Source organism: Lissotriton vulgaris, chromosome 9 (assembly GCF_964263255.1).
Source record: "Lissotriton vulgaris chromosome 9, aLisVul1.2, whole genome shotgun sequence".
NCBI lineage: Eukaryota > Metazoa > Chordata > Amphibia > Caudata > Salamandridae > Lissotriton > Lissotriton vulgaris.
Genome location: NC_141697.1, coordinates 703564338 through 703591293, shown reverse-complemented (window position 1 = coordinate 703591293; position 26956 = coordinate 703564338). Strand labels below are relative to the sequence as shown.

At 46.5% G+C, this 26956-nt stretch overlaps 1 protein-coding gene across 16 annotated transcripts in view; it reads left to right on the top strand.

The window, feature by feature from the left end:
- LOC147692138 (galectin-4-like) overlaps nt 1-26956 on the top strand; it is a 379836-nt gene that overhangs the window by 225794 nt on the left and 127086 nt on the right. For all 16 annotated transcript variants that reach the window (XR_015299996.1, XR_015300005.1, XR_015300004.1 and 13 more), the window contains exons 3-4: nt 24436-24631; nt 26083-26202. Coding sequence is in view for 2 of the 16 variants with exons in the window: in XM_086938440.1 (XP_086794566.1) it covers nt 24436-24631; nt 26083-26202 (316 nt within the window). In the remaining 14 variants the exon portion in view is untranslated. The remainder of the gene's footprint in view (nt 1-24435; nt 24632-26082; nt 26203-26956) is intronic.

The window sequence follows — 26956 nt, the reverse complement described above, 5'->3', positions numbered from 1 at the left end:
CAAGCGTCTCCTAAATGTACCTGAACCTCCTGAGGCGGAAGCCGGGAGCACGACTGAAAAGCTAATTTTAGAATTTGAGTGTCACTATTTTCAGTGTAATTTTAACTGTACCTGACATTCTCCCAGCGCTCTGTTTCTGGGCACCTCTTACGCTCCTGACATACCCGTGCAGCAGATCTTAGCGCTGTCGCGGGATAAAGTATAAACTCCATTGCCGCCATTTCGCTTAGCCTGCAGGCCACACCCCTTCTGAGAGAACACGCCTCCTGTCGTTCACCTCTCCGCATAAATTATGTGCATCTTCCGGAAGCGCAGTGGACGAGCGCAGCGGGCGCGTCGTCTGCGCGCTGAAGGCGCGCCAAAGGAAAGCCCGTCTGCGCCCGTCCGCGGCCGGCCGGGCCTAGGGGCTCCCCACCATGCCCAGATTGTACAATACTCTTCTGTGCAACTTTGCAACCTTCAAGGTCCGTGGCCTTTGGCCGACTCTGTGATTTCGCACATCGGTTGGCTGGGATTGACAGCTCCTTGACCACTCCCTTATCTCCCGTCCCCTTCCCCCCTTCCTTCTCCCCCCCTTGGTCCGTCTTGCGATGTCCCTGTTTCTTCCTTGCCGGCTGCCCTATCTATTTACTATCTTAATACTAGGTCAGCAGTAAAGCACTGTCACAAACCTTTCGTCTTATTGGACTCGCACAAGCCGGACCTCCTATTTCTTACGGAGACCTGGTTTTGTGACAACTCCCTCCCTTCCCTCTTAGCTGCCCTTCCTGCCTCATATTATGCTCTGCGCGCCGACCGATCCTCTGGCAAGTCTGGCGTCGGCGTTGCTCTGATTGCCCGTACAGACTTTTCCTTTCATCCTCTAACTTCCTCCCCTATTGGATTGTCAGACTTTTTAGTTGTCCGTTCACCGTCTTTCAGAGTTCCACTCACCTGCTTGCTTATGTATCGGCCGCCTCAACCTTCTCAACAATTTCTCTCTGAATTCCAATGTTTGCTGGCCACTTTAACGGTCAACAACTCCTCTATCTTGGTATTAGGAGATTTTAACTTTTGGCCTTCAGACCCCGCAGAATGCTCCACTTCTAAAGAATTCTCGGATACTCTTCGTTCCCTCAATTTTGACTCCCACGTTCATTCCCCCACTCACATTCAGGGTCATATCCTTGATCAGGTTTGGTCCCTTAATTGTCCTGTAGCTTCCTTGTCTATTTCCCCCTGCACTTGGTCCGATCACTTCCTGATTTCCTTTTCCCTTCACCTTAGTCCAGTCACCAAGCCCGCCTCCTCAAAAACATCTGGGCGTGCTCTTGGAACCAGGTGGATGTGGCCTCCCTATCTGCCTCACTCTATGCATCTAGTCCTAATCTTCACGGTCTGTCGTCCTCCGCACAAGCTGATTCCATTAATTCCTGGCCCCTGACAGGCTGCGATTCGGTCGCTCCCCTCAGGCGGGTGTCCTCCAGGCGTGGAACGACGCGAACCGTTGGTTCAATGAGGAATTAAAGGCCATAAAATTATCTGTGCGCTACGCTGAGCGGGCTTGGAGGCGAGATTATTGCCCTATCCTCAAAACCCAGTATGTCATCCTCCTTTCTCAGTACAAAAATCTATTTTGGCTGCTAAGACTGCTTATTTCTCCTAAAAAATCCTGGCAGCCGAAAATCAGCCTAGAGAAATTTTCTCTATTGTACACAATCTCGCCTTTTCCGACAGAGTTACCCTAAAACCCTCCCCTTCCCAGGACCTATGTGATTCCCTCAATACTTATTTTCTGGACAAAATTTCCAACATTAAAGCCAACATCCCTCCCCCCCTTTCCTTTGTTGACCCCCAGTGTCCGTCAGTCGGGGCACGTCTTGATTCGTTCCCCCTCTTGACGGAAGAGTCTTTTCTCTCCCTCCTTCCTATGGTCAAATCAGGTTCCCCTTTAGACATCTGCCCTGCCCACATCCTCAAGCACATTTACTCGATTTGTGTGCAGCCCCCTCTCAATTTTCTTAACAGCTCACTGTCTAAGGGCATCGTTATTCAACCACTTAAATCGGCCATCATTGTCCCCATCCTTACAAAGCCTGGTGCGGACACTCCGCTCTTGTCAACTATCGCCCCATTTCCTTGTTGCCTTTTCTGGGGAAGGTACTGGAGCGCCATGTGACCAGAGCGCTCAGTACTTTTGTGGAGGAGAACGGCGTTTTAACCCCCGTCAGGCTGGTTTTCGCCCCGCACACTCTACGGAGTCCGTGGTGTTATCGGTCCTCGACAACCTCAGGGAGGGTTTGGACACTAACCATCCCCAGGCCCTGGTCCTCCTTGACCTCTCCGCCGCCTTTGACACGGTTGACTACTCCATCTTACTCTCACGTGTCAGGGCGGTGGGGTTGGAGGTTCGGCCTTAGTCTGGCTGTCCTCCTTCCTGAGGCACCGCACCCAGGCAGTGCGTCTGGGTGACTTTTCGGCGGACTTCCGGAAGGTACAATGCGGGGTTCCTCAGGGCTCCTCCCTCTCCCCCCTTTTATTTAACTTGTATATTGCCCCTCTTATTTTTGCCCTTCAGCAAATGGAGGTCTCCGTCTACAATTATGCGGACAACCTTCAGCTTATTTTTAATTTGTCCCCATCCCCTGACTCCATGCTTAAGTTCCAGTCTGTTATGATTTTTATCCGGGACTGGATGAATTACAACCACCTGAAGTCAAACCCAGACAAAACTGAGCTGGTTTTGACAGGTGGTTGTTCCAGTCCCTGGACCTCTCTTTTTTGGCCCCCCCTCCCTGGGCCCCCCCCCTTCTCCATCCTCTTCTGTAAAAACCCTTGGGATTAAGTTGAACGACCAACTCACTCTGCACTCCCAGGCCAGTCTAGTGGTGTCCTCTTCCTTTCTTTCACTCTGCACCATCCGTAAAGTTTCCCGTTTCTTTTCATTTTCTGCTTTAAAACTCATAGTCCTGGCGATGGTAATCTCTCGCCTCGATTATGGCAATGCACTATATTGTGGCATGCCCGCTTACAGTCTGCGGCGATTACAGCTGGTTCAAAACCAGGCCGCCCACCTGGTTTATAATCTGGCCAAGTCCCACCATGTCACCCCTCTCCTCAAGTCCTTGCACTGGCTCCCTATCCGAGAACGAGCTCAGTTCAAGATGGGTTGTATCACTTTTCAGGCACGGGTTGGCACAGCCCCTGCTTTCATTTCTTCGGAAATTAAAGTTTACGCCCCTGCCAGGGAGCTGCGCTCATCCTCCCAATACCTGCTGGCAGTTCCCCGCTTTAGGCGTAAAAAGTGGGGGGGGGGGCACAACATTTTCCACACTTGTCCCCGCTTTCTGCAATTCCCTCCCCGCCCACCTTAGATCTTCTACTCAATATTCACATTTCCGAAAGGCGTTAAAAACTTTTCTCTTTGCACAAGCCTTTCCTCTGTAATTGTTGGTTCTGCTTCTCCCCTGATATCTTTGTTCTCTGGGTTCTGTACACTACAGCGCCATGAAACCGCCAGGTGAACATGCGCTCTATAAATGTTTTAAACTCAAACTCAATGTCCAGACTAGGCACCTCTCTTTGTTGACTGTATACCTGCATGAAAACTGTGCATGATCACTTTCCCTAACCCCTTATCTCTTGTGTACACTTATTATTATTATTATTATTATTATTGTTATTATTGTTTACACCTATTATTCTTATTCTCATTATTGGTATTATTATTACTACTGTTATTATTTATGCCTATTTATGTATGTATTTTCGTCTTGTTTTTGCTGCAAACTCCCAATAAAAAACTTGAGAAATCAAAAGAAGGGAGGGAGTACGCCTATTATTGACAAGAGTCTCCCCCCACACATAATCCTAAAATTACCTCCTTAATCCTTTATTTCGATGACATACTCATCAGTTTGCTTCATACCTACAGTAATGCTATATCTTCTTCTATACTGTGATTTCTAGTCACTACCTTTTTGGATTCTGGGATTGTTTTTGCAACACACAAACAGGTATATAAAGTGCATGTCATAGATAATCATCCCAGCGAAAGTCACATAGAACAACACCTTTTTTCCTCTCCTTGTACTGAGAACAACATACCTATAAAACCAAAGTCACCTTTTCACCAATATTCTTCTTCAGTTTTTTGTGGAGGCTTAAAACATGCCACAGGCCTTGTAGGAAGGTGGATATCTGACTATATAGTTACTATATGGTTACCCCCACTTTTTACCTGGTGTTTTGCTGGTTTTCGACTTAGTTGGCCTGGGATCCAGCTATTCAGGGCCCAGTCTATCTGCTTTCTCTATAAAATGGACTCCATGTACTTAAGGTACATACCAGATTGGTTACTGGGTCACCCTTGTGAGTCCCTGTATAGTGTACCATAGGTGTACCATAGGTACCCAGGGCATAGGTGCACCCTAGGGGCTGTAGCATGTATTGTGCCACCCCTGGTAAGCCTTCCAAATGGACGCCACAGGTCTGTACTTACAGCCTGGGTAAGGTGGTGTAATTACCTCTTACTTAGATATAGTATACCTATATCTACATATATATAGACACATATACACCTATAAGCCACTCCTAAGGCAGACCTCGACAATCCTTGAGGTAGATTGCTTGGTTTTATGTGAGAGGGTGCCCTAGCATGAGCTGAGCCCCTCTGCAGCTTTCTGAATCATCTCCTTATAGCTGTTCTATGATACAGCCATACCATATACTCTTAAGTGCATTATAATCCTCGCGGTTAATGCTAACTTTGGTTTGGCTTTATCAAAACATGTCGTGTAAGGTGTAAAACACTTTGAAATACTACTTACTATAAGTATAGAACCCCAGTCCCTAGGACTTTAGATTACCCTGGACGAAACTCTGAAACATATATCCTGGACCTTCGACACTCCATTTTGACTGGAAGACGGAAGACATCTCCCTTGTGGTCAAGAAGTGATCACCCTGTTCAAACGGGCACCAACAGCAACTTTGCCGGTCTGCATTTTCGAGGCTCCCGCCGGATCCCGGAGAATCTGCGACACAGGACATGGACTTTCAGACATCTCAGACCCCAACCTTCATTCCCAGCAAAGCTGAGACCTGTGGAGGACACAAGAGATGTGGGACCGGAACTCCTGGACATCTTGCATTTTGCAAGCTGCACCTACTTCCAGAGGTATCCTGAAGTTGCGCATTGGGGTACTTGAAGCCCCAGCCCAAGCACCATTTGCACCGAAGCTCAGAGGCCCACACTCCACGAGTGTCCCGTGGGCTCGCTTTGTGCATTTCCGCTCTAAGCGTCTTTGCGGTTCCTGGCCCGTTGGCTAGTGAGCCCCCAAGAAGAGCAATCTTGAACTTAACTTGCTTTCCTGGTTGCTCCAGGCTTGGTCCAGCTTCCCTGCAAAGGAGAAGTGCCTCAGAACTTGCAGGTCTACCACAAAGCCAATCTCAACATCCTGCGTGGGTTGCGTTTGCCAAGGCTTGTTGGGTCCAATCCGGATACCGACACCCCAGATCCTTCGTGGGACAGCTCGAATCCAGCTCCTGGTCATCGTCAATGCCTCCTGGACCTCGTGGCTGAAGTGACAAAATTCACCTTTTCACCTGAAATCACCCGACATTGGCTGGCAGCTTTCCATCGCCATCCTGGACACTGGCAAGTGACCCAGACTCTGTCCCTTCTGCTTTCATGTTCTTCAGATCTTCGATCCACCCTAAGATCCACCCGGACACTTTTCCTCTGGTCGCATGCAGCACTTCTTTGCAGGTCTCTATTGAAAACGACGACGAAACCCGACACCAAAAGGCACCTATGAACCCGGATTCCCTGGGTGAGGTAACTCGAGTACTCTGGTGCTCCCGTGGGTCTTGACTCTCAAAGTGTTCTAGTTTAAAAGGGTTACATCGTAGTCCATCCAGAAGTGTCCTTAAATTGTAAATTTGTAACTTGTTCATTTACCATAGAAAGTCAGTGGTAACCCGCGGCTGTGTTTAGACACTGCACGCGTCTCCTACTTCCTAACCCTTGGTTGTTCCTAGAAGCCCCAGCGATTCCCCAGGCCCTAGGCCTGCTTTCTATTCCAGACGTGGTTCTTACACCACTATTTCAGTATATGGTTTGTGAGGCCCCTAGGGCAAAACGTATACTGTGCAATTTATCGTATGCTAATTAAGTTCCTTGTATTGTACTTTTACCTCTGACCTCATAAAGAGTGCAGAGGGGTTGTGTTTAGAATAAATACATATATATTTGTTATATATTTGTTATATACCTTGTGTGGTGTGCTTTCATTTGGTACTCAAGAGAATATAATTGGTAAAACAACTAGCTTAAATTCGCTCTCTTAAATCTTGGTCTGAAGATTGCTCACCATTGCTACCCCTAGGATAGCTTTCTATAATGGTTGACTTTTCAACCACCATCAATAAGGGTCGATTGGACTGGTGCAAGGTGTCTCACTAGAATAGTGGACATCATATACCAGCGGAGCAGCGCAGGGTGGTAGAAGGAGGCAATCTCTGATGAATTCTATTACGAATCCAACATCCCACCCTGACGTTCTGGACATGCTCATGAAGCAGGATAAATCATTTACAATGAGTCATGCAACTGCATGAACCAATACCGCTGTAGGCACACTATAGCCTAATTTTATCACTGTAAATATTTTCACTTTTTCTTCCATTTTTTAGACAATAAGTCTTTTTTGTAGAAACACGTGAGTAGGGTTGGGAAGTTGTGCCCCCGTCCTGAAGAAGGAACACCAGTTCCGAAACATGTCGACGCACACCAGAGATAATGTCCATAATAAAGACAACTAACCTCACTCTGCACTTCTTTTAGCAGTACCAGCTTGAGGTCTTAAATAACGTTTTTTTTAAACCTACTAGCCAGGTACTTTTTAACTCTCACCACACCCTTCACTCACATCCTCAAATACCCCATCACTTACACCTGACACACACCACACATAGTCAACTCTGACAGTGCTCCCGCGTAGTCGCTGGTCGCAGCACGCCGCATCCCTCTAGTGGGATGCGAAGACCCCAATGATGAAGCATGACACCAAGGGGCCTGTTGGTGTGTGAGGGGTATTTTTCACAACACTGAGTGTCCCCCATCCCTGGGGTATGCACTCGGAGTAGGATTCTTTTTGTTTAATTATCATATACCAGGCCAACTTCTCACAGGCCTCCCCTTCTTAACCACTAACAATCACTACAAACGAAAATCATTAATATAATTTCCATCCTCTACTCACTTACTAAGGAGAGATAATGCTTTCTTTCCCATGTGGCAAGAAGATATGAATCAAACAGTTTTTCCCCCCATTCCTGCCATATTATTATGGGTTCCAGTGTTAGAAATGGGATTTCTGGTTTGCTAGTGCTAAGGAACACCACACAAGGTGATATCAAAAATAGCCCTTGTATTATCATAAAACAAATTAGTAATCACACAATATACACTGTGCCAACTGGCACTGGGCAATATGTACAGGGGATTATATACACATGACAGGGCCACTTGGAACACTGGATCACTTAGCAAATGCGGGCACTCAGCGGCCACAGCTCCCCAGCTACAGCGGGCCATAATAGCGATGACTTTGGTTACACATGCAAATGCGGGCTCTCAGCGGCAACAGCTCCTCAGCTGCGACGGCCCACAATAGCGATAATGATGACTTTGGTAACACAGGCAAATGCGGGCTCTCAGCGGCAACAGCTCCTCAGCTGCGGTGGCCCACAATAGCGATAACGATGACTTTCAGCCCGCGTTCCCTAAAGTAGAACTAGAGGCTCTGGAATTCTCAACAGAGGCCTCACCTGCAAGGAGAATTCCCCTCAAATAGGAATCCGGACGGCTGATGGGCGAAGTCTAATGTCTCTGGGACTTCAGCAGGAGGCAACCTCAAATCAGGCCCTTGGGTATTTGCTTCAGGAAGATGGATGAAAGTTTCAAAGTCCTCTCCTTCTAGTTACACAGACAGAGGTTTGTCTTGGCATCCAGAAGTAACACGTTCTTCCTACAGGAAATAATTAAAATATAGTGCTCACAGGGCACAGGGATCCATAGCTCCAAAAGCAAAAGTCCTCAGCAAACAAGGGGGGAATGCAGGGCCCAGGGAGGCAAGCCCTCATGGCAGTTCCTCCTGGGCCCCAGCAGCAGCATGACCCAGCAGGATCAGGAATAGCACATCATCCTAGAAGAGAACCATGGAACTGAGCAATTTTATGTGGTCACAGCCCCTTTACTTATACCACCAAAAGACTTTGTTCTCAAAAGTCACAAGTCACTGAACCCAGCCAGAACAAGTTTGGTGTGGTCCTGGAGCACTTTGTTTACAAAGCTGCATCCTGCTTTTGAGGAAGAGGGGGTATGCCATCAGCCGCATAGTGGGCGGTGGAGCCAACATTCACCTGCCAGGCACAACCCTGCTCAGATCAAAGGGTCACCCCTCCCCATACTCCAACTACAGATCTCTCTATTCAACCCACGTCTGGGCCAGCCTGCCCTGTCCCTCCAAAACCAGACATGCAATTCACATCAGGCAGGAGGACACATAGCACACAGAAATTCCAACTTTTAGAAGTGGCATTTCTCACATAGTCATAATAAATCTGCGCACACCATTGCGCAACATTTATTCTGACAATTTCATACATACCAGACTTGATCATACTGCTACTCTCATAACAGGAATTACCACTGACACACACTGAGCATTAATCCCCCATGCATTCCTATGGGATGGCAGGCCACTTTCACTCCCACTAAATGTAACAGAGAGCGCACGCACTTTACACTGAACCACAGGGCTAAAGTGCCCTGCGGCCTAAAACCACTAACACTACACAGAGAAAAAAGCTGGGAGAAATGCAAATAGTTTGAGGGTGAATCTGCAAAAAGGGCCAAGTCCAACAGCTTCCCTGTGTGCTGGTAAAACGGAAGAGGTCGGGCATGGAACTGTTCTTTTAAAACAAATTCCAAGAGCAGTACCAACGTAACACAGAAAAAAAAAGTAACTTACCTTGCAAAAATATGCAGAACACACAGCATACTAAAATAAGAAAAGATTAAATATCCTAGGATCCTGAAAAGAGCCATTTTATACACAATCCAAGAAAATTACTTCCTGCAGTACTTTAGTAGTATTACCACTAGAGGTTTACCCAGGAAAAGAAAAAAGATCTTTACTCAGAGTCCCAGCAACAACTGTTGTTCCTTGCTAAACGTCTATTACTCCACCACATTCTTTTTGGTCTACTGTACATCAATCCCACAATGGTCCCATATTTGGGGAAGAGGGGGAGAACAGACTACTGACACCGGATTTGTGTGAAAAAGGCCGCTTTTATTGAAATAGGTGCAAATCACATATAATCCCTAGGCCTTTCGCCATACAAAACTAAAACCGCACTATACAAATATGTTCTCATATGTTAAACTACCTCCCACCACTAAATGTACCACACCCCTACAAAACCTAAACCTGTGAGTCTCTATCTCTTCCTGAGGTATCCTCAACAATTGAGACCTTTAACTTTCTATAAGGTTTTACTGCAACTGTTAACATCTAACTAACTTAACTACCTAATCAACCTTAACCTGCCTGCCTCGTCTTGCTTGAGCTTGTCTACCTGTTCCCTTTCAGCCTGGATTGCTGCTGTCAACAACAATAAAACTTTCTATACCATGCCAATTTCTCAGCCAACCACCACCATAAAAAAGGCCCAAGCTCGACTTTTTCTGCCACCCCCGCCCCCCACCGCTCAACTACGAATGTTCAGCACCTTACCCAATGCTTCTCTCTATTGCAATAAACAGAACTTCATGCCAAAGTTCGGCAAGTGGACCCTGTCCCTGTGGAATAAGTCAACAATATCATTGCATAAATCTGTATGTTCAATTATGCTGATTCCAAAGTCCCTTCAAGAAGCCTGCATCTCCTTGTTTGTCTTCTTTCTAGCCTTATCTACTATTTCCATCGGCTTAACAGCCCCATGCAATACTCTCCTGGGAATGAACTCCGCCCACATATTGTGACACCCTGCCCACTGACGCTGCTCCTCTTTTGAATCCTCTTTCCTGGTTCTCATCAATGCCAACCCTTTCTTTACTACCAAGTCGTTTTTACCTAAATGTAAAATCAACACATCTGGGCACTTCCCTCCTACCAACAGCTTGCTCAAACAGGGCAGCAGCTCTCTACAGCGCATGCACTCCTTTCCATGCCTTTGCACGTGGAGAATGTTTGAGTCGAGACCCAGATTTGTGCCATGGCTGCTTGCCTACCTTTCTGCCCACCTAACTAACACATTACCCACGATCCATAAGAACACCCTGCGGCCTCTGGGCCTGGAACTGAACCTGAAAAACAACAACAACAATTGAAAACTGACAGGCTCAACAAACCCCCTCGCCCCCAACATAGCGCTGGAAACATTCAGAAGATCATCTACCTAAACCTATGATGTTCTCCCTACTCCTGCCTTTCCTATCTGCCTCAGTCGCCATCCCTATGCAGAATGAGTGTGTTCCATAGCCTCTTGCATCCACTCCCATGCATGCCAGCGCCTTGCGCAATACAGCCAACAGTTGGAATGCTATCACCGGCATGCCGTCTAAATGCTGGAAAACTGTCCCTGCTACCACAAGTCCAAGCCCGTAGAGAGGTCCCCTATTTTACCAGGCAAAACCTATTCACCGGGTAGTACCAGAGCAGGACTGTCTTACCCTGACCCCTCTGATCCGTCTTCGACCTGTAGGACCAAACTTGGAGACCCTCCTTGCATCGGCGTATCTCTTCCCAAACTACCTCCTGCCCCACCACCTAAAATCTCTGACACCTGAAATGCGCCAAGAATCATCCATGTCATCAAGGTTGTGAACAAGAACGATTCTTCATCTCCTCTCAGATCCAGGGCAGACTCCTGGTCACCTCACAAAACACACCCCAAGTCAGAGGCATTCTCTTTGTGCCTTCGAGACATGACTCCCTGGCTCAACTTTCCAGCATCCGTCTCCACAGTTCCCCGGTCGACAAAGCGTACACCAAAGCAATTTTCCCATGAAGGCTATGCTCGCCACCTATCTGAGATTGTGACTCTCGACTGACATTTCTCAATTAACGTCAACATGAATTGCTTTACGCCTTCTGTCCGAGCCCAACTATCCCGCCTCCTCAGTGCCCCGCTATCCAAGAACCCCACCCAGGCCTGACTATATGCCCTTCTGGTAGACACAGCCAGCGACTCTACCACCAACTGGAGCGTCCTCTGTCGCCTATTTACCAAAGCTATAATGGCATCCTGGTTTTGACTCTATCCACCTCTGGCCCATCCCATGAAATCTCTTCCACTGTGAATGATATATAGAATCTGCAATGTTATTATTCATTCCAGGAACACGTTGTGCCCTAAACAAAACATCATACTTCAGACACAAAAACCTGCAGCAGTTTCAACACCTGAACATCTCTGGCTGACTGACAGTTTACCCCTTATACCACTGCCATATTGTCAATCTGAAACATGACCTTGTTTTGTGCCAACTTCTCCCCACATAATGTCACTAACACCACTAGGGGGGAAAATTCCAGAGAAACTATACTCCACCCCCGTGTTTCCATTCAGGTTGTCATTCCCCTGCGCACCATTTTCCTTGCCAATATAGACCAAAGCCAATCCCTCATGCAGCATCTGAGTACATCAGAGAGTACCACTCCACCTCTTTCAGTGCCACAAGTGGCACTCCATTGAAAGATTCCAAGAAAATGTGCCACATTCTTAAGTCCTCTCTAATCACTGCCGACAATCGCATGTGCTGATTTTGGCAATGGCAATCCGGGCACGGACATCCCCAACCACCTACATAAAATCTTCTCTGCTCTCACTAACCTACAGGGAAAATTCAGATGCCTCTGAAGCACCTGCACCTCCTTAACTGTGACCTTGCTTTTGCCAACACGGCATCCAGAAGCAATTGCATCGTCAGTTTTTTATCCTCAGACATTTGGGCTCCTGACTAAATTTCAATTCCCAAGAAGGACAGCACCATACTGGGTCCCACTGTCTTCTTCAGTGCTAATGGCACTCACAGATCCCTCCATGAGCTCCTGAAAAGTTACCGGCAGCAGCTGGAAGTCTGTAGAACTGGGTTTACCAACAAAAAAGAAGTAATTGAGATAGTGTGTGATGTGTTTGTGACCATGCACCATGAAAAGAGCCCTTGCAGGAAGATACTAAACCATTCAAACAGAGCAGAGGAAATTGAACATCCCATCCGGAGCACCTTGTCAACATACCACTGGCCTTCAAACTGAATGCCCAACAGCTGAAAGTCTTCTGGGTGTACTGGCATCAAGTAGAAAACCAACTTGATGTCGCTCTTAGCTATTTGCTCCCCTGGTCCTACTCTCTCCACAAATGATATCGCCACTGAGGAGTATCCCACAGATACTTGGTCATCTGGAATGAAATTGTTTACAGAGTTGCCTTCTGGCCATTAGATGTGTTGTTTCAACCTGAATTGCCCTTTCCTTTTAGAGAACCACTCCGATAGGGGACACAATCAGGTCCGCCATAGGCCAATAATCAGATGGGCCCGGCCATCCTGCCTTCCTCTGTTTCTTTCCGCAATTTATCCTTCACCACCTGCTTGAATGCACTGACAGATTTGAGCAGTGGAGGCTGGTAACATTTGAAAGTGCTGGGGCATAACATTTCCTGATGAGGGCACGATGGGGAGCGAGTCTGACCGTTATACTGAGGGTTTGGTGGGGTTGCCCCCGGAAGAAATTTTTGAAAAAGCAAGAAGCTTAGTAAGGCAATTTGCCTCCCCGGAATAAAAATGTTTCAGGAAGCAAAACATGCAAAAATCTGCCAGTCAAGGCCCTGTTAATAAAAGTGAGGAGCCTCACTGGATGAAGAGGCCTTTGCTCAATGTTAGCAAGAAAGGCAGACGTTCAGCCATGAAGCACATACTTGCGCAGACTCAATTTCTCTGATTCCCGCCTGCCAGCATCCTCTACCCCACCCTTTCCCAAATTGTCACAGGGACCACCCAACCCTCTGTTACGAGTTGAGAAAGGGTGGCATGACCATTATCTCAATTCCCTGATTGACTTGAAGCCCCAGCACTATAGGGCTTCTGTCTAAGCCGCGCTGGGAACATTTTACTCTCATGTCTTCAGGGGGTGGAGACTGGTCTGCAAGACTCTGTCTTTGCTGAGCTGATGACCTCAGAGGCCTCAAGGCTGTGAGATCAGCATCCCGGCAAATACTCAATTCTAGATCAGCCCAGGGGCAGCATGTCAAAATTAGTCAAATCTAGTGTTGAAAAATTACTTAACTTGTAGCCTGGCTGGGGGTGAAATGAAAGGGGGCGGAGCCCCGACACCCTTGAGCAGGAGCTGCCCTAGATTTGAGATTGTTTGCCAAACTGCACATCTTCGCCCCCCTCACCAATCTAAACCCTCTTCCAAACCCCTCCCACAGCAGCCTGGCATCCTCCTTCTGATTGTAATGTGATAGCTAAATTCACGTTGCCCTGGATTAATTGTTGTATGGGCCCTTACCCCCAGGTCCTTGTGCGCCTAATTCAACCCTGAAGCCTGATGTGTGACTGTACTGCTGAGTACCCGTGAGCCCCTGTTGCTGTTGCCACTGCCCTGAGGAAAAACTGGTGTGTGTCTCCCGCCCCATGGTAATGGATAAGGTCATGTCTACATTTGCCGTTGGAACATTAATGCCAGAATCTGCATTATTCCCTGATGAATACCCCCTTGTTAAAGTCCCATCATGCATCTTTCTGACTACTCTGTTGTTTGTTTGCCGCCCCATCCCTCCCCGAATGGGGCGCCCCTGAAAGGGCTTGTATACTATAGGTAACCCACTGAACCTCTATCTCATTGATTGAAACTTGCTTGGTAGCCATTCTAAGTAAGATCAGTGAGATTTAGGTCACCCTGAGCAAAGCCTAGCAGGATAGCTTTGGACATAAGGCAAAAGCTATAAACAAGCATTTGCATTGCAATAGGTCTCGCATTAGGAAAATGTGAGCTATTGGTATTGTAAATGACACATTTTTTTAATATGTGTTGGCTTTGAAAATATATAAATTAATAGCATCGTTATTCACAAAGCCAATACCTTACACTTTCCTAATGCGAGTCCTATTGGCTATGGCAATGCTTCTTGGTAGCAAGCAAGGACAGTGCTGTTGTGGTGCTGAGTGATGATGTGGTTCGGCTGAGTGATGTGGTCATGTATTAGAGTGATGTGGTGGAGACCCAGAGTGATAAGGTGGTGTCCCTGAGTGATGTGGTGGTGTTCCCGAGTGATGTGGTGGTGTCCTGAGTGATGTGGTAGTGTCCCTGAGTGATGTGGTGGTGTTCCCCGAGTGGTGTGGTGGTGTTCCCCGAGTGATGTGGTGGTGCCCCTGAGTGATCGGGTGGTGCCCCTAAGTGATGTGGTGGTGTCCCCGAGTGATGTGGTGGTGTCCCCGAGTGATGTGGTGGTGTCCCTGAGTGGTGCCCCTGAGTGATGTGGTGGTGTCCCTGAGTGATGTGGTCGTGTTCCCAGAGTGATGTGTTGGTGTCCCCGAGTGATGTGGTGGTGTCCCCAAGTGATGTGGTGGTGTGCCCAAGTGATGTGGTGGTGTTCCCAAGTGATGTGGTGGTGTTCCCGAGTGATGTGGTGGTGTCCCTGAGTCGTTCCCCTGAGTGGTGCCCCTGAGTGATGTGGTGGTGCCCCTGAATGGTGCCCCTGAGGGATGTGGTGGTGCCCCTGAGTAATGTGGTGTCCCCGAGTAATGTGGTGGTGTCCCTGAGTGATGTGGTGGTGTCTCTGAGTGGTGCCCCTGAGTGATGTGGTGGTGTCCCTGAGTGATGTGGTGGTGTCCCTGAGTGATGTGGTGGTGCCCCTAAGTGGTGCCCCTGAGTGATGTGGTGGTGCCCCTGAGTGATGTGGTGGTGTCCCTGAGTGATGTGGTCGTGTTCCCAGAGTGATGTGTTGGTGTCCCCGAGTGATGTGGTGGTGTCCCCAAGTGATGTGGTGGTGTCCCCGAGTGATGTGGTGGTGTTCCCGAGTGATGTGGTGGTGTTTCCGAGTGATGTTGTGGTGTCCCTGAGTGGTTCCCCTGAGTGGTGCCCATGAGTGATGTGGTGGTGCCCCTGAATGGTGCCCCTGGGGGATGTGGTGGTGCCCCTGAGTAATGTGGTGGTGTCCCCGAGTAATGTGGTGGTGTCCCCGAGTGATGTGGTGATGTCCCCGAGTGATGTGGTGGTGTTCCCGAGTGATGTGGTGGTGTTCCCGAGTGATGTGGTGGTGTTCCGGAGTGATGTGGTGGTGTTCCTGAGTGATGTGGTGGTGTCCCTGAGTGCTGTGGTGGTGTCCCGGAGTGATGTGTTGGTGCCTCTGAGTGATGTGGTGGTGTTCCCGAGTGATGGAGGGTGGAGTGATGGAGGGTGGAGTTGGAGGGTGGAGTTGGAGGGTGGAGTTGCAGGATGGAGTTGGAGTTGGAGGGTGGAGTTGGAGGGTGGAGTTGGAGGGTGGAGTTGGAGGGTGGAGTTGGAGGGTGGAGTTGGAGGGCGGAGTTGGAGGGTGGAGTTGGAGGGTGGAGTTTGAGGGTGGAGTTGTAGTTGGAGGGAGGAGTTGGAGGGTGGAGTTGGAGGGTGGAGTTGTAGTTGGAGGGTGGAGTTGTAGTTGGAGGGTGGAGTTGGAGGGTGGAGTTGCAGGATGGAGTTGGAGTTGGAGGGTGGAGTTGGAGGGTGGAGTTGTAGGATGGAGTTGGAGGGTGGAGTTGGTGGGCGGAGTTGGAGGGTGGAGTTGGAGGGTGGAGTTGTAGTTGGAGGGTGGAGTTGGAGGGAGGAGTTGTAGTTGGAGGGTGGAGTTGTAGTTGGAGGGTGGAGTTGTAGTTGGAGGGTGGAGTTGGATGGTGGAGTTGGAGGGTGGAGTTGTAGTTGGAGGGTGGAGTTGGAGGGTGGAGTTGTAGATGGAGGGTGGAGTTGTAGTTGGAGGGTGGAGTGATCGGGTGGTGCCCCTGAGTGATGTGGTGGTGTTCCCGAGTGATGTGGTGGTGTTCCCGAGTGATGTGGTGGTGTTCCGGAGTGATGTGGTGGTGTTCCTGAGTGATGTGGTGGTGTTCCTGAGTGATGTGGTGGTGTCCCTGAGGGATGTGGAGGTGTCCCTGAGTGATGTGTTGGTGCCTCTGAGTGATGTGGAGGTGTTCCTGAGTGATTTAGGGCGGAGTGATGGAGGGTGGAGTTGGAGGGTGGAGTTGCAGGATGGAGTTGGAGTTGGAAGTTGGAGGGTGGAGTTGTAGTTGGAGGGTGGAGTTGTAGTTGGAGGGTGGAGTTGGAGGGTGGAGTTGGAGGGTGGAGTTTTAGTTGGAGGGTGGAGTTGTAGTTGGAGGGTGGAGTTGGAGGGTGGAGTTGGAGGGCGGAGTTGGAGGGTGAAGTTGCAGGATGAAGTTGGAGTTGGAGGGTGGAGTTGGAGGGTGGAGTTGCAGGATTGAGTTGGAGGGCGGAGTTGGAGGGTGGAGTTGTAGTTGGAGGGTGGAGTTGGAGGGTGGAGTTGTAGTTTGAGGGTGGAGTTGGAGGGTGGATTTGTAGTTGGAGGGTGGAGTTGGAGGGTGGAGTTGTAGTTGGAGGGTGGAGTTGGAGGGTGGAGTTGGAGGGTGGATTTGTAGTTAGAGGGTGTAGTTGGAGGGTGGAATTGTAGTTGGAGGGTGGAGTTGTAGTTGGAGGGTGGAGTTGTAGTTGGAGGGTGGAGTTGGAGGGTGGAGTTGGAGGGTGGAGTTGGAGGGCGGAGTTGGAGAGTGGAGTTGCAGGATGGAGTTGGAGTAGGAGGGTGGAGTTGGAGGGTGGAGTTGGAGGGTGGAGTTGGAGGGTGGGGTTGGAGGGTGGAGTTGTAGTTGGAGGGTGGAGTTGTAGTTGGAGGGTGGAGTTGGAGGGTGGAGTTGTAGTTGGAGGGTGGAGTTGTAGTTGGAGGGTGGAGTTGGAGGGTGTAGTTGGAGGGTGGAGTTGTAGTTGGAGGGTGGTGTTGGAGGGTGGATTTGTAGTTGGAGGGTGGAGTTGTAGTTGGAGGGTGGAGTTGGAGGGTGGATTTGTAGTTGGAGGGTCTAGTTGGAGGGTGGAATTGTAGTTGAAGGGTGGAGTTGTAGTTGGAGGGTGGAGTTGGAGGGTGGAGTTGGAGGGCGGAGTTGGAGAGTGGAGTTGCAGGATGGAGTTGGAGTAGGAGGGTGGAGTTGGAGGGTGGAGTTGGAGGGTGGAGTTGGAGGGTGGGGTTGGAGGGTGGAGTTGTAGTTGGAGGGTGGAGTTGGAGGGTGGAGTTGTAGTTGGAGGGTGGAGTTGGAGTTGGAGGGTGGAGTTGTAGTTGGAGGGTGGAGTTGTAGTTGGAGGGTGGAGTTGTAGTTGGAGGGTGGAGTTGTAGTTGGAGGGTGGAGTTGGAGGGTGGAGTTGGAGTTGGAGGGTGGAGTTGGAGTTGGAGGGTGGAGTTGTAGTTGGAGGGTAAAGTTGGAGGGTGGAGTTGTAGTTGGAGGGTGGAGTTGTAGTTGGTGGGTGGAGTTGGAGGGTGGAGTTGGAGGGTGGAGTTGTAGTTGGAGGGTGGAGTTGTAGTTGGAGGGTGGAGTTGTATTTGGAGGGTGGAGTTGGAGGGCGGAGTTGTAGTTGGAGGGTGGAGTTGGAGGGTGAAGTTGGAGGGTGAAGTTGGAGGGTGGAGTTGGAGGGTGGAGGGAGGAGGGTGGAGTTGGAGGGTGAAGTTGGAGGGTAAAGTTGGAGGGTGAAGTTGGAGGGTGGAGTTGGAGGGAGGAGGGTGGAGTTGGAGGGTGGAGTTGGAGGGTGGAGTTGGAGTTGGAAGGTGGAGTTGCGCATTGGCTACAGCGAGACATAACAACAAGAGATACAACACACATTACAACTAGTTTTCATACCCAGTACCCAAGAAATTGAGGTAACGAAATTTTTCTTTCCAACTTCTTTGTTGCTTTTCGCCAAAATACATCATAATGCGTCCAGATAATCTGTCACTTACTGATTACCAATGCATGTCCCTCATGCCAGACTGCACTGAACCAATAGGGAGGATCAGAACGAAAGTAAAAGTTTGGCAGTCAGTTTCTGTTAAAGGAGTAGAGACTGACTGCAGCACAACAGGAAATGGCACGACATCCTACAGAATGCAAAAGGTATCTAGAAAAGGCGCGAAGGAAAGTGACCTGGAGAAAGGTAAAGTGGGACAGGGCAGTAAAGTGCCCCTTTTAAAAGTGAAGCCTGGCATAATTTCGGGGAGACATTGCAAGCTAAAGTAAAGCTGCAACAGCAGCTTACAGGAGGAGGAAGGACAGCTAGTGTTATGCCCAAAAAACAAAAGATAAACAAAACACAAGCGCACAGCAACGGAAAAAACGAGCCAAAAACACGTTAAAAAATGACAATGCCTTTTATTTTTGTTTTAGTTTTTAAAACATAAATAAAAGGCATTGTCATTTACAATGCAAAAAGCTTACAATGCCACTGCGGCTGTGTTGTCAAAGCAGCCCCCTCCAGGGATGGCCTCCAGCACCAGAGCCACGATAAATCTGGAAATTGTCCTGCGCCAGTGCCCTCGGTCTGCTTCAATGTCCCACTCCGATCTCGTACCCGTGTGTAGTGTAGGGGTAGGCGGGGCTGCACTTGCAGCTGTCCTATTGCAGCCTATTCCATATTCATGCAGGAGGGACTCCCTCTGCATGCGCAGGGCTCAGCGAGGCTGACGGGGAGCTACCAACCCACCCACGGGGAAGGTGGGACTGGGGGGAGATGGGCCGGGAGGGTGCAGAAGAGGCGGGTGGAGGAGCAGTCAGTAAGCTGGTAAGGTATGCCTCTGCAGCGCTTGAGGTTAACAGCTGCGTAGAAGGTGGCTCGAGGGCACTTAGAAGTCACGGCAGACCATTTCATTACGGTTTTTAAAGTATTGCGACCCTATAAAAAGTAATGCGTAGTTCCTCCTCTGTTATTTTTCCACTTATCGACATTGTCAAATGTTGGGCTGATTACTTTTCATACATTACTTCCCATTTAGTAGCTGCTAAAATGCGTATCGCTTACAAATAAATTGAGACAAGCACGCGAAAAGAGAAAAAAAAAAAACACGAGCACAGTGTTGGGCGGGGGAGCAATGCAGGGGGCAGGATTACAAATGCCGTGGGAGAGGGGAGCAATAGGAGAGCGGCGGAAGAAACAGAGGGCAGGGAATGCGTGGGGGGAAAGGGAGCAACACAGTGGGTGGAGGGCTGCTAAAATGCGTATCGCTTAGAAATAAATTGAGACAAACACGCGAATAAAAAAAAGGCGAGCACAGTGGAGGGCTGTGGAGGGTCTGATGCAATGATGCCAGGCAGGCGGCTCGGAGAGCAAATGGAAAGCAAGTGCACGGGTCATTGCACTCGGCGCAATCCGCCTGGTTTAGCTTTCGTGGATCCAACTCTATAAGTCTCGACATCTACAATGCGCAAGTGCATTGGCAGAGGTCGAGACCTAAAAATGTAGCACCCAATGTGTAAACGCTATAAATTTGTTTAGGTTGTATGACCCTTAATAGGGTGTTATCCCCTTCTGGTTTTTAAAGAATAAAATATATTTAATATTATTTTTGCATGTGCTTATTTGTTTATTCATTTATTTATTTACATAGTTAAGACCTATCCTAATGGGCAGAGAAGTGTCTTACATGTAACAGCAACAAACATCAATCAGATTGTTGGTACCAAAGACAGCAGATGTCTTCGGCCTTCAGATGTAGGTTGACTAGGTGACACTCTAGACCTGTCCTGAAAACTGTGAAGTTTCAGTGAAATCTGAGTTTCTATGGAAGGTGATCCCAATTTCTTAAAGGGTGACCTGATTGCTTGTTTTTCAGTTTTTGGTCTTGAGGATTTCACGAAGGAGACTGGATTTTCTCTGATGTTTCCTTGTTCACCTGGAGAGCGGAGTTTGTTTCTAAGATACTACGGAAAGCTAAGGTGAAGCAGATGAACTGTGAAGCTCGTCATTTAGAAATTCATTTTGGCTTCCAGTTGGAGCCAGTGGAATTCTCTCAATATAGGAGCAATGCAGTTTGACTTTTGAGTTCCTTTGAAAAGGTGTGCTGCTGTTTCATGCTGTGCACTGCTTGCATTACTTTGTATTTACTATACCACGCAAAGCCATGCAAAGTGCCTTTGCATGGCTTAGTAAATAACAAAAATGTTTTTTAATCATGGCTCCACCACAAAAGTGACACAAACCCCAATGAAAAATCTTAGCAAATCTACCCCTTAGAGTTCTATGTTTGAAGGTTTAATCGCAGTTCTACTCTTTTTGAGGCTATTGAGTAGCTTAACATCGAGGATATTGGTTGTATTTCCTATGTCATGCTGGATTTGAGTCATCATAACTATTTCATGAGCATATCTATTAATGGTGCATCAGATACAGTGGCACCAGGGCCCAGACAGAGGCTTTAGGGTCTCACTAAACATTGATTAGGGCTGTATCTTACTACCCATACAGCAGTGGTAGGACTTGTCCATTGCGTGCACTGCAGTCTTTCGAACCCTTGCTATAACACTGACCCTTCCCACCTGAAGTTACCTCTGAAGAGCGTAGTAACCAAAGGGAGTCGATTTGTCATCCGACTGGAGTGCAGCAGTAATTCTGGTCAGTAACCACTGACTGTCATCTGAAAAGACCTTACTTTATGGCATCAGGTCCATCTTTGCAGAGAGCACCTTTTGGATGCTGTGGTAGTTATTTCATTACTTAATTGGAAGCATTTTTGGATCTATGGTGATACATTTTGGAGCATTGTTATTGCCAGGCGAGGCCAGTACAGGTAGCATCAGTGGGGCAAGGCAGGGCAGGAGTCGACACAGTGGGATAGGGAAAATAAATAAATAAATAAAACCACTTACTTTGCGCTTGCCGTAGTGCCGAGTCGCCAATGCGGCGAGCACAAGCTTAGTGGTTTTATTAATTTATTTAGTTTTCCCTACCCTGTCATATGTTGACTCCCCCACCTCATCTCTCTTACCTGTACTGGCCACGCCTGGTTATTGCTATATATAAGTTCTGTTTGTGACCCAAACTTTAAAGGCAGGGCGATCAAACAGACATGTCTACTTTCTGAACTTGTAACACTTTTGTAACTTAAGCAGTCACTATCTCAGCCTGTAGGATCAGTGAAAGTTAAGGGCTATGTCAGCTATCTCAACCTGCTGTCTAAGGCCTAACAGTGAAATCTGCGCGTCCTTTCGTTTTTCCATCCAGCTTCTTGCAAGTACGTTATCATTTGTGAATAAATGTCTAATAATTTACATGAAAGGAGCAGGGTGGTTAATTTAAAAGAAGTAACAGCAGACGTGACGGGAGATGCTTTTTACATTTAAAAGTACATTAAACCATGTAAAACTGCATACACATAATTTAAATGCTTAAAGGCTTATGTCTTTTGTCAGATTGCCTTGTTCAATTTTGAAACAAAATATATAGTTCTTTTTTGGATGGAGGGCTCAACACTCATTTGGCATGCTTGGCTGGCCATGAGTTGTCGGAACATTTAATATATGACCCTTCAAAACTGTCTGTTTACCATGTGGTCAATTTCTTTCAAAACCTGTCTGTTATTTTTTACTACGTTATTTTTACTCAGTGGATAAGCAGTACATCAGATAGTATAATAACATGTGCACTGTAGTATCTCAATGTTGGCAATACGTATTGTCTATATAAACGTGCAAAGTTTATACAGTTATTATTTATAAATTGAGGCAAATGGTTATGAAGCTGGGATTGGCTGAATCCTGGACCTCACAGTCCCCTCCTCCAAAGCAAGTTTTTAAGAAAATCTACAGGGAGTGGGTATATACCGAGAAACAGAAGAGCACAAAATGGGGAGCCCTAACCACACAGTTTTTGGAGCATAAGCCTATTAGGAGGTTTGAACCATTATTAGATTTCATCCAAATACCAAAAGATAGATCAATCTTTTTAAAAATGAGGTATGGGACACTACCCCTTAATAAATTTATTAAGGGATGGAAAGGAACGCGGGTCTCAAATGGCATCTGTCCAAGTTGTCCATGTGAGACCGAATCCTTACCGCATTTTCTGTTTGGTTGCAAAGCATACAAGAGGGCCAGATTGAGATGGTTGAAACCAGTATGCAGGGAGTTGGGGGTTAGAGATTTCAGGGTCGCCCTCCGCATCCTCTTAACTGATACAACATCCTTGTTTGTTGTATGTGGAGTTGCAAAGTACCTATCAAGTGCCTGGCTTACTCACACCAGATTGCTAAATGCCAATAAAGTATAGATCCTGCATGCACAGAAAGCCCATATGTATATTACTGTTGTTGCACTTTAGTACCACTATCAGATTTGTTTTTAAAGTGTAAATAGTATTTTTTTCGTCTTTTATTCTAAGAATTTGACATTTTTATTATATATGCAATTTTTTTACTTGAATGTATTTACTTTTATGATAAGAGTATATCAAATAAAGTATTACAACAACAAAAAAATATTATGTAAGGCGATAGAATGGATCTAAAATAGAAAATAGTCAAATATTTATATTCGGTATCCAGCATATTAGAAGTAATAATCATAAAGCACATATCACATTCTATTTATCAAAGGCAACTGAAGCAGGGACAGAAAAGGTACAAGGAAAGAAAAACAACATAAGGAAAGAGAAACAAGAGCGAGAAATTTCCTTGGGGTTTTTCAAACTGAAATTCACTTGGGTACAGTGTATCCCAACAATCACTGGAGAAAGAGTAGTGAGTGGAGGGGCGTGGGTGTTCCTTTTACTGCATGGATGATCATTTCCGGGGTCATGAGTGCTGTTGAGGGTAAGCGTACCCTCAGTGAGGCACGGAACAAGGGGGTGCAGGGTGAGTGGAAAGAGTGGGGCCAAGGGCTGAAGCTGAAGGCCAGATGTATTTACTGCCTTCAGTGGGAACTACTAGGACTTATTTATGAGAGCCCTGCGTGACTTTTGCACCACATAAAGTGATATATGAAAGATGCACGGCTCTCATTTTGATAATTAGAAAGCCACGCAAATCCATCCTGCGTGGCTTTAAGTGGCCTATTAAATCACAAGTAATGAGAGGCAGCGCAAACCGCTGTGCTACCTTACTCTACGCCTGAGAGGCTTTCCATGGGAATGGCGGTAGATTATCCCACCAAACACCTATAGAATGTGACGCTGCCCCAGATTTACAAAGTGATGTAAAGCTGGGGAAGCACCAACGGGCATATTACCAAGCAATAGCGATAATTATCGCTATTGCTTGGTTAGAGACAAAAATTTATCGCCGACCTGCGGCGATTTTTATCGCAGATAAACCTTGGTATTACCAAGGTTTATCGCAAATGCGATAAAAATCGGCCGCAATGCATAATTATCGCTGAAAAGTCAGCGATATTCATGCATTAGCAAGCTAATGCTCTAAGCCATGTTATCCACCTCCCATTGGATAACATGGATAAAAACTGCTCAGGGCAGGTGTTAGCTTTTGGAGATATTCGCGCTTAGCGCGAATATCTCCAAAAGTTGGTAATAGGAGATAGCGATATTAGCGACTGTTTTCAGTCGCTAACATCTTGGCACGCACACTTTGCATGTCATTAGCGATAAATATCACTGACATGCAAAGTGGGGCCCAAGAGGGTCGCTATCTCCTACTAGCTGTCGCTAACTGGTGTTAGCGACAGCTAGGTAATAGGGAGATAATTTTATCTCCGCTTTCTTGGCTTTTAAAGCCAAAAAAGCGCAGATAAACCCCCTTGATAATATGCCCCCAAATCTGTTCTTCTCCTGAGGTGAGGCGTAATGAAGAGTTATTTCTCCTAGTTTTTTTTCCATGTGTGCTGCACATTCTGCAGCACATATCGAAAAGGGGAAAATGCCTCTATGAATTGCTTTTGTACAGGAAGACTCCCCTCCCTGCACGAAAACAACCCTGCATGCAATGGATGCACCATTGCACCATTGTGCAAGTGGGCCTATGTTGGCGCTAGGCTGCCAATGGCACCAGCGCAGGGAGAAAGGACAGAAGTGCGATGTGTTAAATATCGTGCATTTCTGCTCTTTTACTTTGGCGTAGGGCAGCGCAGCAAGGTGCCTCGCTGCACTGCCCTACGCCAAAATCCCATAAAGGAGGCTCTCATAGTTTGAACAAGTAAGGGTACAGTGATAAAAGCTAATGTATGTGAAGTGCATTGGTTTCCCCATAGATGGAAGTTCGTGTTGTCCAACTCTATGATGATTTCCTTGCACTCAGCAACACTTTTAATCAGGTAACAAAAATCATCATTACACAAACCACAACAATATAGCACAATGCTTGTCGTGATAAAATGATACTCTGTTCATGTGTTTTTATATCTTTTAATTATGTTACCATTGTTTTTATTTACAGATTTTCCATTAACTTTGCATGCAGCAATGGTGATATTGCATTCCACTTCAACCCAAGATTTGACGAAGGCGGGGTTGTGGTTTGCAATACAATGCAGCACAATAAATGGGGCACAGAGGAGAGGAAGCAGTACATGCCATTCCAGCGAGGGATGTATTTCGAGGTCATTGTTAATGTCAAGAACCACTGCTTCCAGGTACTGCACCCATGTATTCTCTAATAACAGATTCCTTCATTTCCTCAGAAGGAGATGTATGGTCTAACTTTGCCCATTGGCCTATCACTGGGGAGGGGGTGCCCCATGAATAGCAAATCAACAATATTGATGGGACAGAATATCAAGAACAGAATATTAAAATAAAGTATCCATAGGTAAGTACGTCTAGATATTCTATACATAACTCCACATATATGTACTTGTGCAATACATATATCTACACTTTGATGAGGAATGAGGAATAGTAAATCTATACTGCCCTATCTGCACCTACCTTTCAATATTTTGTTGCATGGTATTCTGTTCTCGATATTAGTATGCCACAATATTGTTTGTATCGATATTCATTTATACAGTCACCGGTTAGATTACATTGACAGTTTAAGAGGTTTCCTAACTGAGTTCAGCCCATTCCCTGATCTCTGTCTGGAGACATCCACTATTATAAGCTCAGGTAGCATCAGTCTCTGTGTTTATTCCCTGGACCCTCTTTGACTGAGACAGAAAGGTATTACATGTGCCCATTCAAACTTGGCATTTCTAGACCAGAGCTCAGTCTTCATGTGTGGCCCCTTTTTAGGTTTCGCCTGCACAGCACTTGCACTGTGCTTAAGAAATCTATTGTTTTTAATATAAACTTAAAAGGGACTCATCTCTTTATTGGCTTCTCATTGGTTCCTGTGTGTGCCACTTACCTTTCCTCCATTTCCTGTGACTGTAGCAGATTTTTTTGCATTTACCAATGCTTGTTCCTCACCTGCTTATCTTATCAGTTTCCCGCCGCTGAAATACTGTTAACATCCACTTTGTTGGGACAGTATTTTCATAAAGTTTTGCCTTTCATTTTTTGCAGCATATCTATTTAACAATTTATCGCCCTGAGAGATTGCATGATTTGCATGGAATAACAGGATGTTGCACGGCGCCACCGAGACTCGAATGGGGATCCCCAGCTCTCAAGACAGCAGATATGGCAGATGAACCACATCCTTAAACTATAAGCATCAAATCCTCAAAATAAATATATACACCACTCTTAAAAGTAGAAATATTAAAACATTGCAAAAACTACAATCATGACTCCCTTTTCATAGGCTTAGCATTGTTTAAACCCAATAAAAATCTTGCCAATGCGCAAACTACATCCATCTATTTCATATGAAGAAAAAAATGCTCCTGCTGCCGTTCTAACCCTTACATTACATTTTGTTAACACAGGTTTACAATTTTCAACGTACATTTAAAAATGAAAACGGTTCAAGACAATATGTAGGGTAGTTAAATGGAAATTTAAGCCACAGCTACAAAACCTTTGAGATTTTTAAGTCTGTATTTTTTAATACCTCACCGCTCGCATGCCTTCTAATTTTCACTATTTTAAAATGTGAATAGTCACTGATTTTGAAAGATTTTTTTTGTTCTTTGACTAGGTGTCTGTCAATGGCCAGCACTTCCTGGAGTACCAGCATCGCATTCCTCTACACACTGTCTACAGCTTGGACATTGCTGGGGATGTAACTGTGAACTGCATCAACTTTACTGCCCAGTCTGTGAGTATACACCTATAACTCAAGTAGATAGACTGACCTTTGTGCCCACATAGACAGTGGTCTCCATATCTCATGTCATATGAGTTAGGACTGCATATTTCATCATCTACACAGACTACCACCATATCAAGAAGGTAAATTCATAAGAGTTGAGAACAGTAAATATGCTTATCTTGCCAATTTAGTGGTAGACAATGTAATGTGTGGTTGCATTTTTGTTGGTCACAATTGTTGACCTTGAAATAGTGATGACAGGCCACCATCCACAGTTATCGAACATTTCACCGCCGGCCACCCTGTCCTTGTAATTCATTGTCGATTTGATGAAATATTAAATTTTTCTTCGCAAATTTATTGCATATGTATTGTTGTATCTGATTTTTTCTTATACAAAAGCATACCTACATTTCTATAGTTCTTTTACTATTTCTTGGTGCTCGCCTGTGTAAGTCCTTTATTTTGTGCTGTGCAGCTGTTCCAATATAACAATGCTTGTCATACTATCAGTACATATCTTTGTATTTTAACTGCCCCATCAAATAAGCCACTTAAACGTTTTCTTAGTTCAGATCAATAACTGTGTGCTTTCGAATTAGCTTACAGAAAAATTGAAGTTTGGGCAATGAATATGACTCATTACAATGCGTACTAATACCACGCTTGCTATTACAAGGCGGGTATTACTACGCGTTGCAATGACATGCCATTACATTGCATACTTTTACCACGCATATGCTTTTACTACGCATATCAT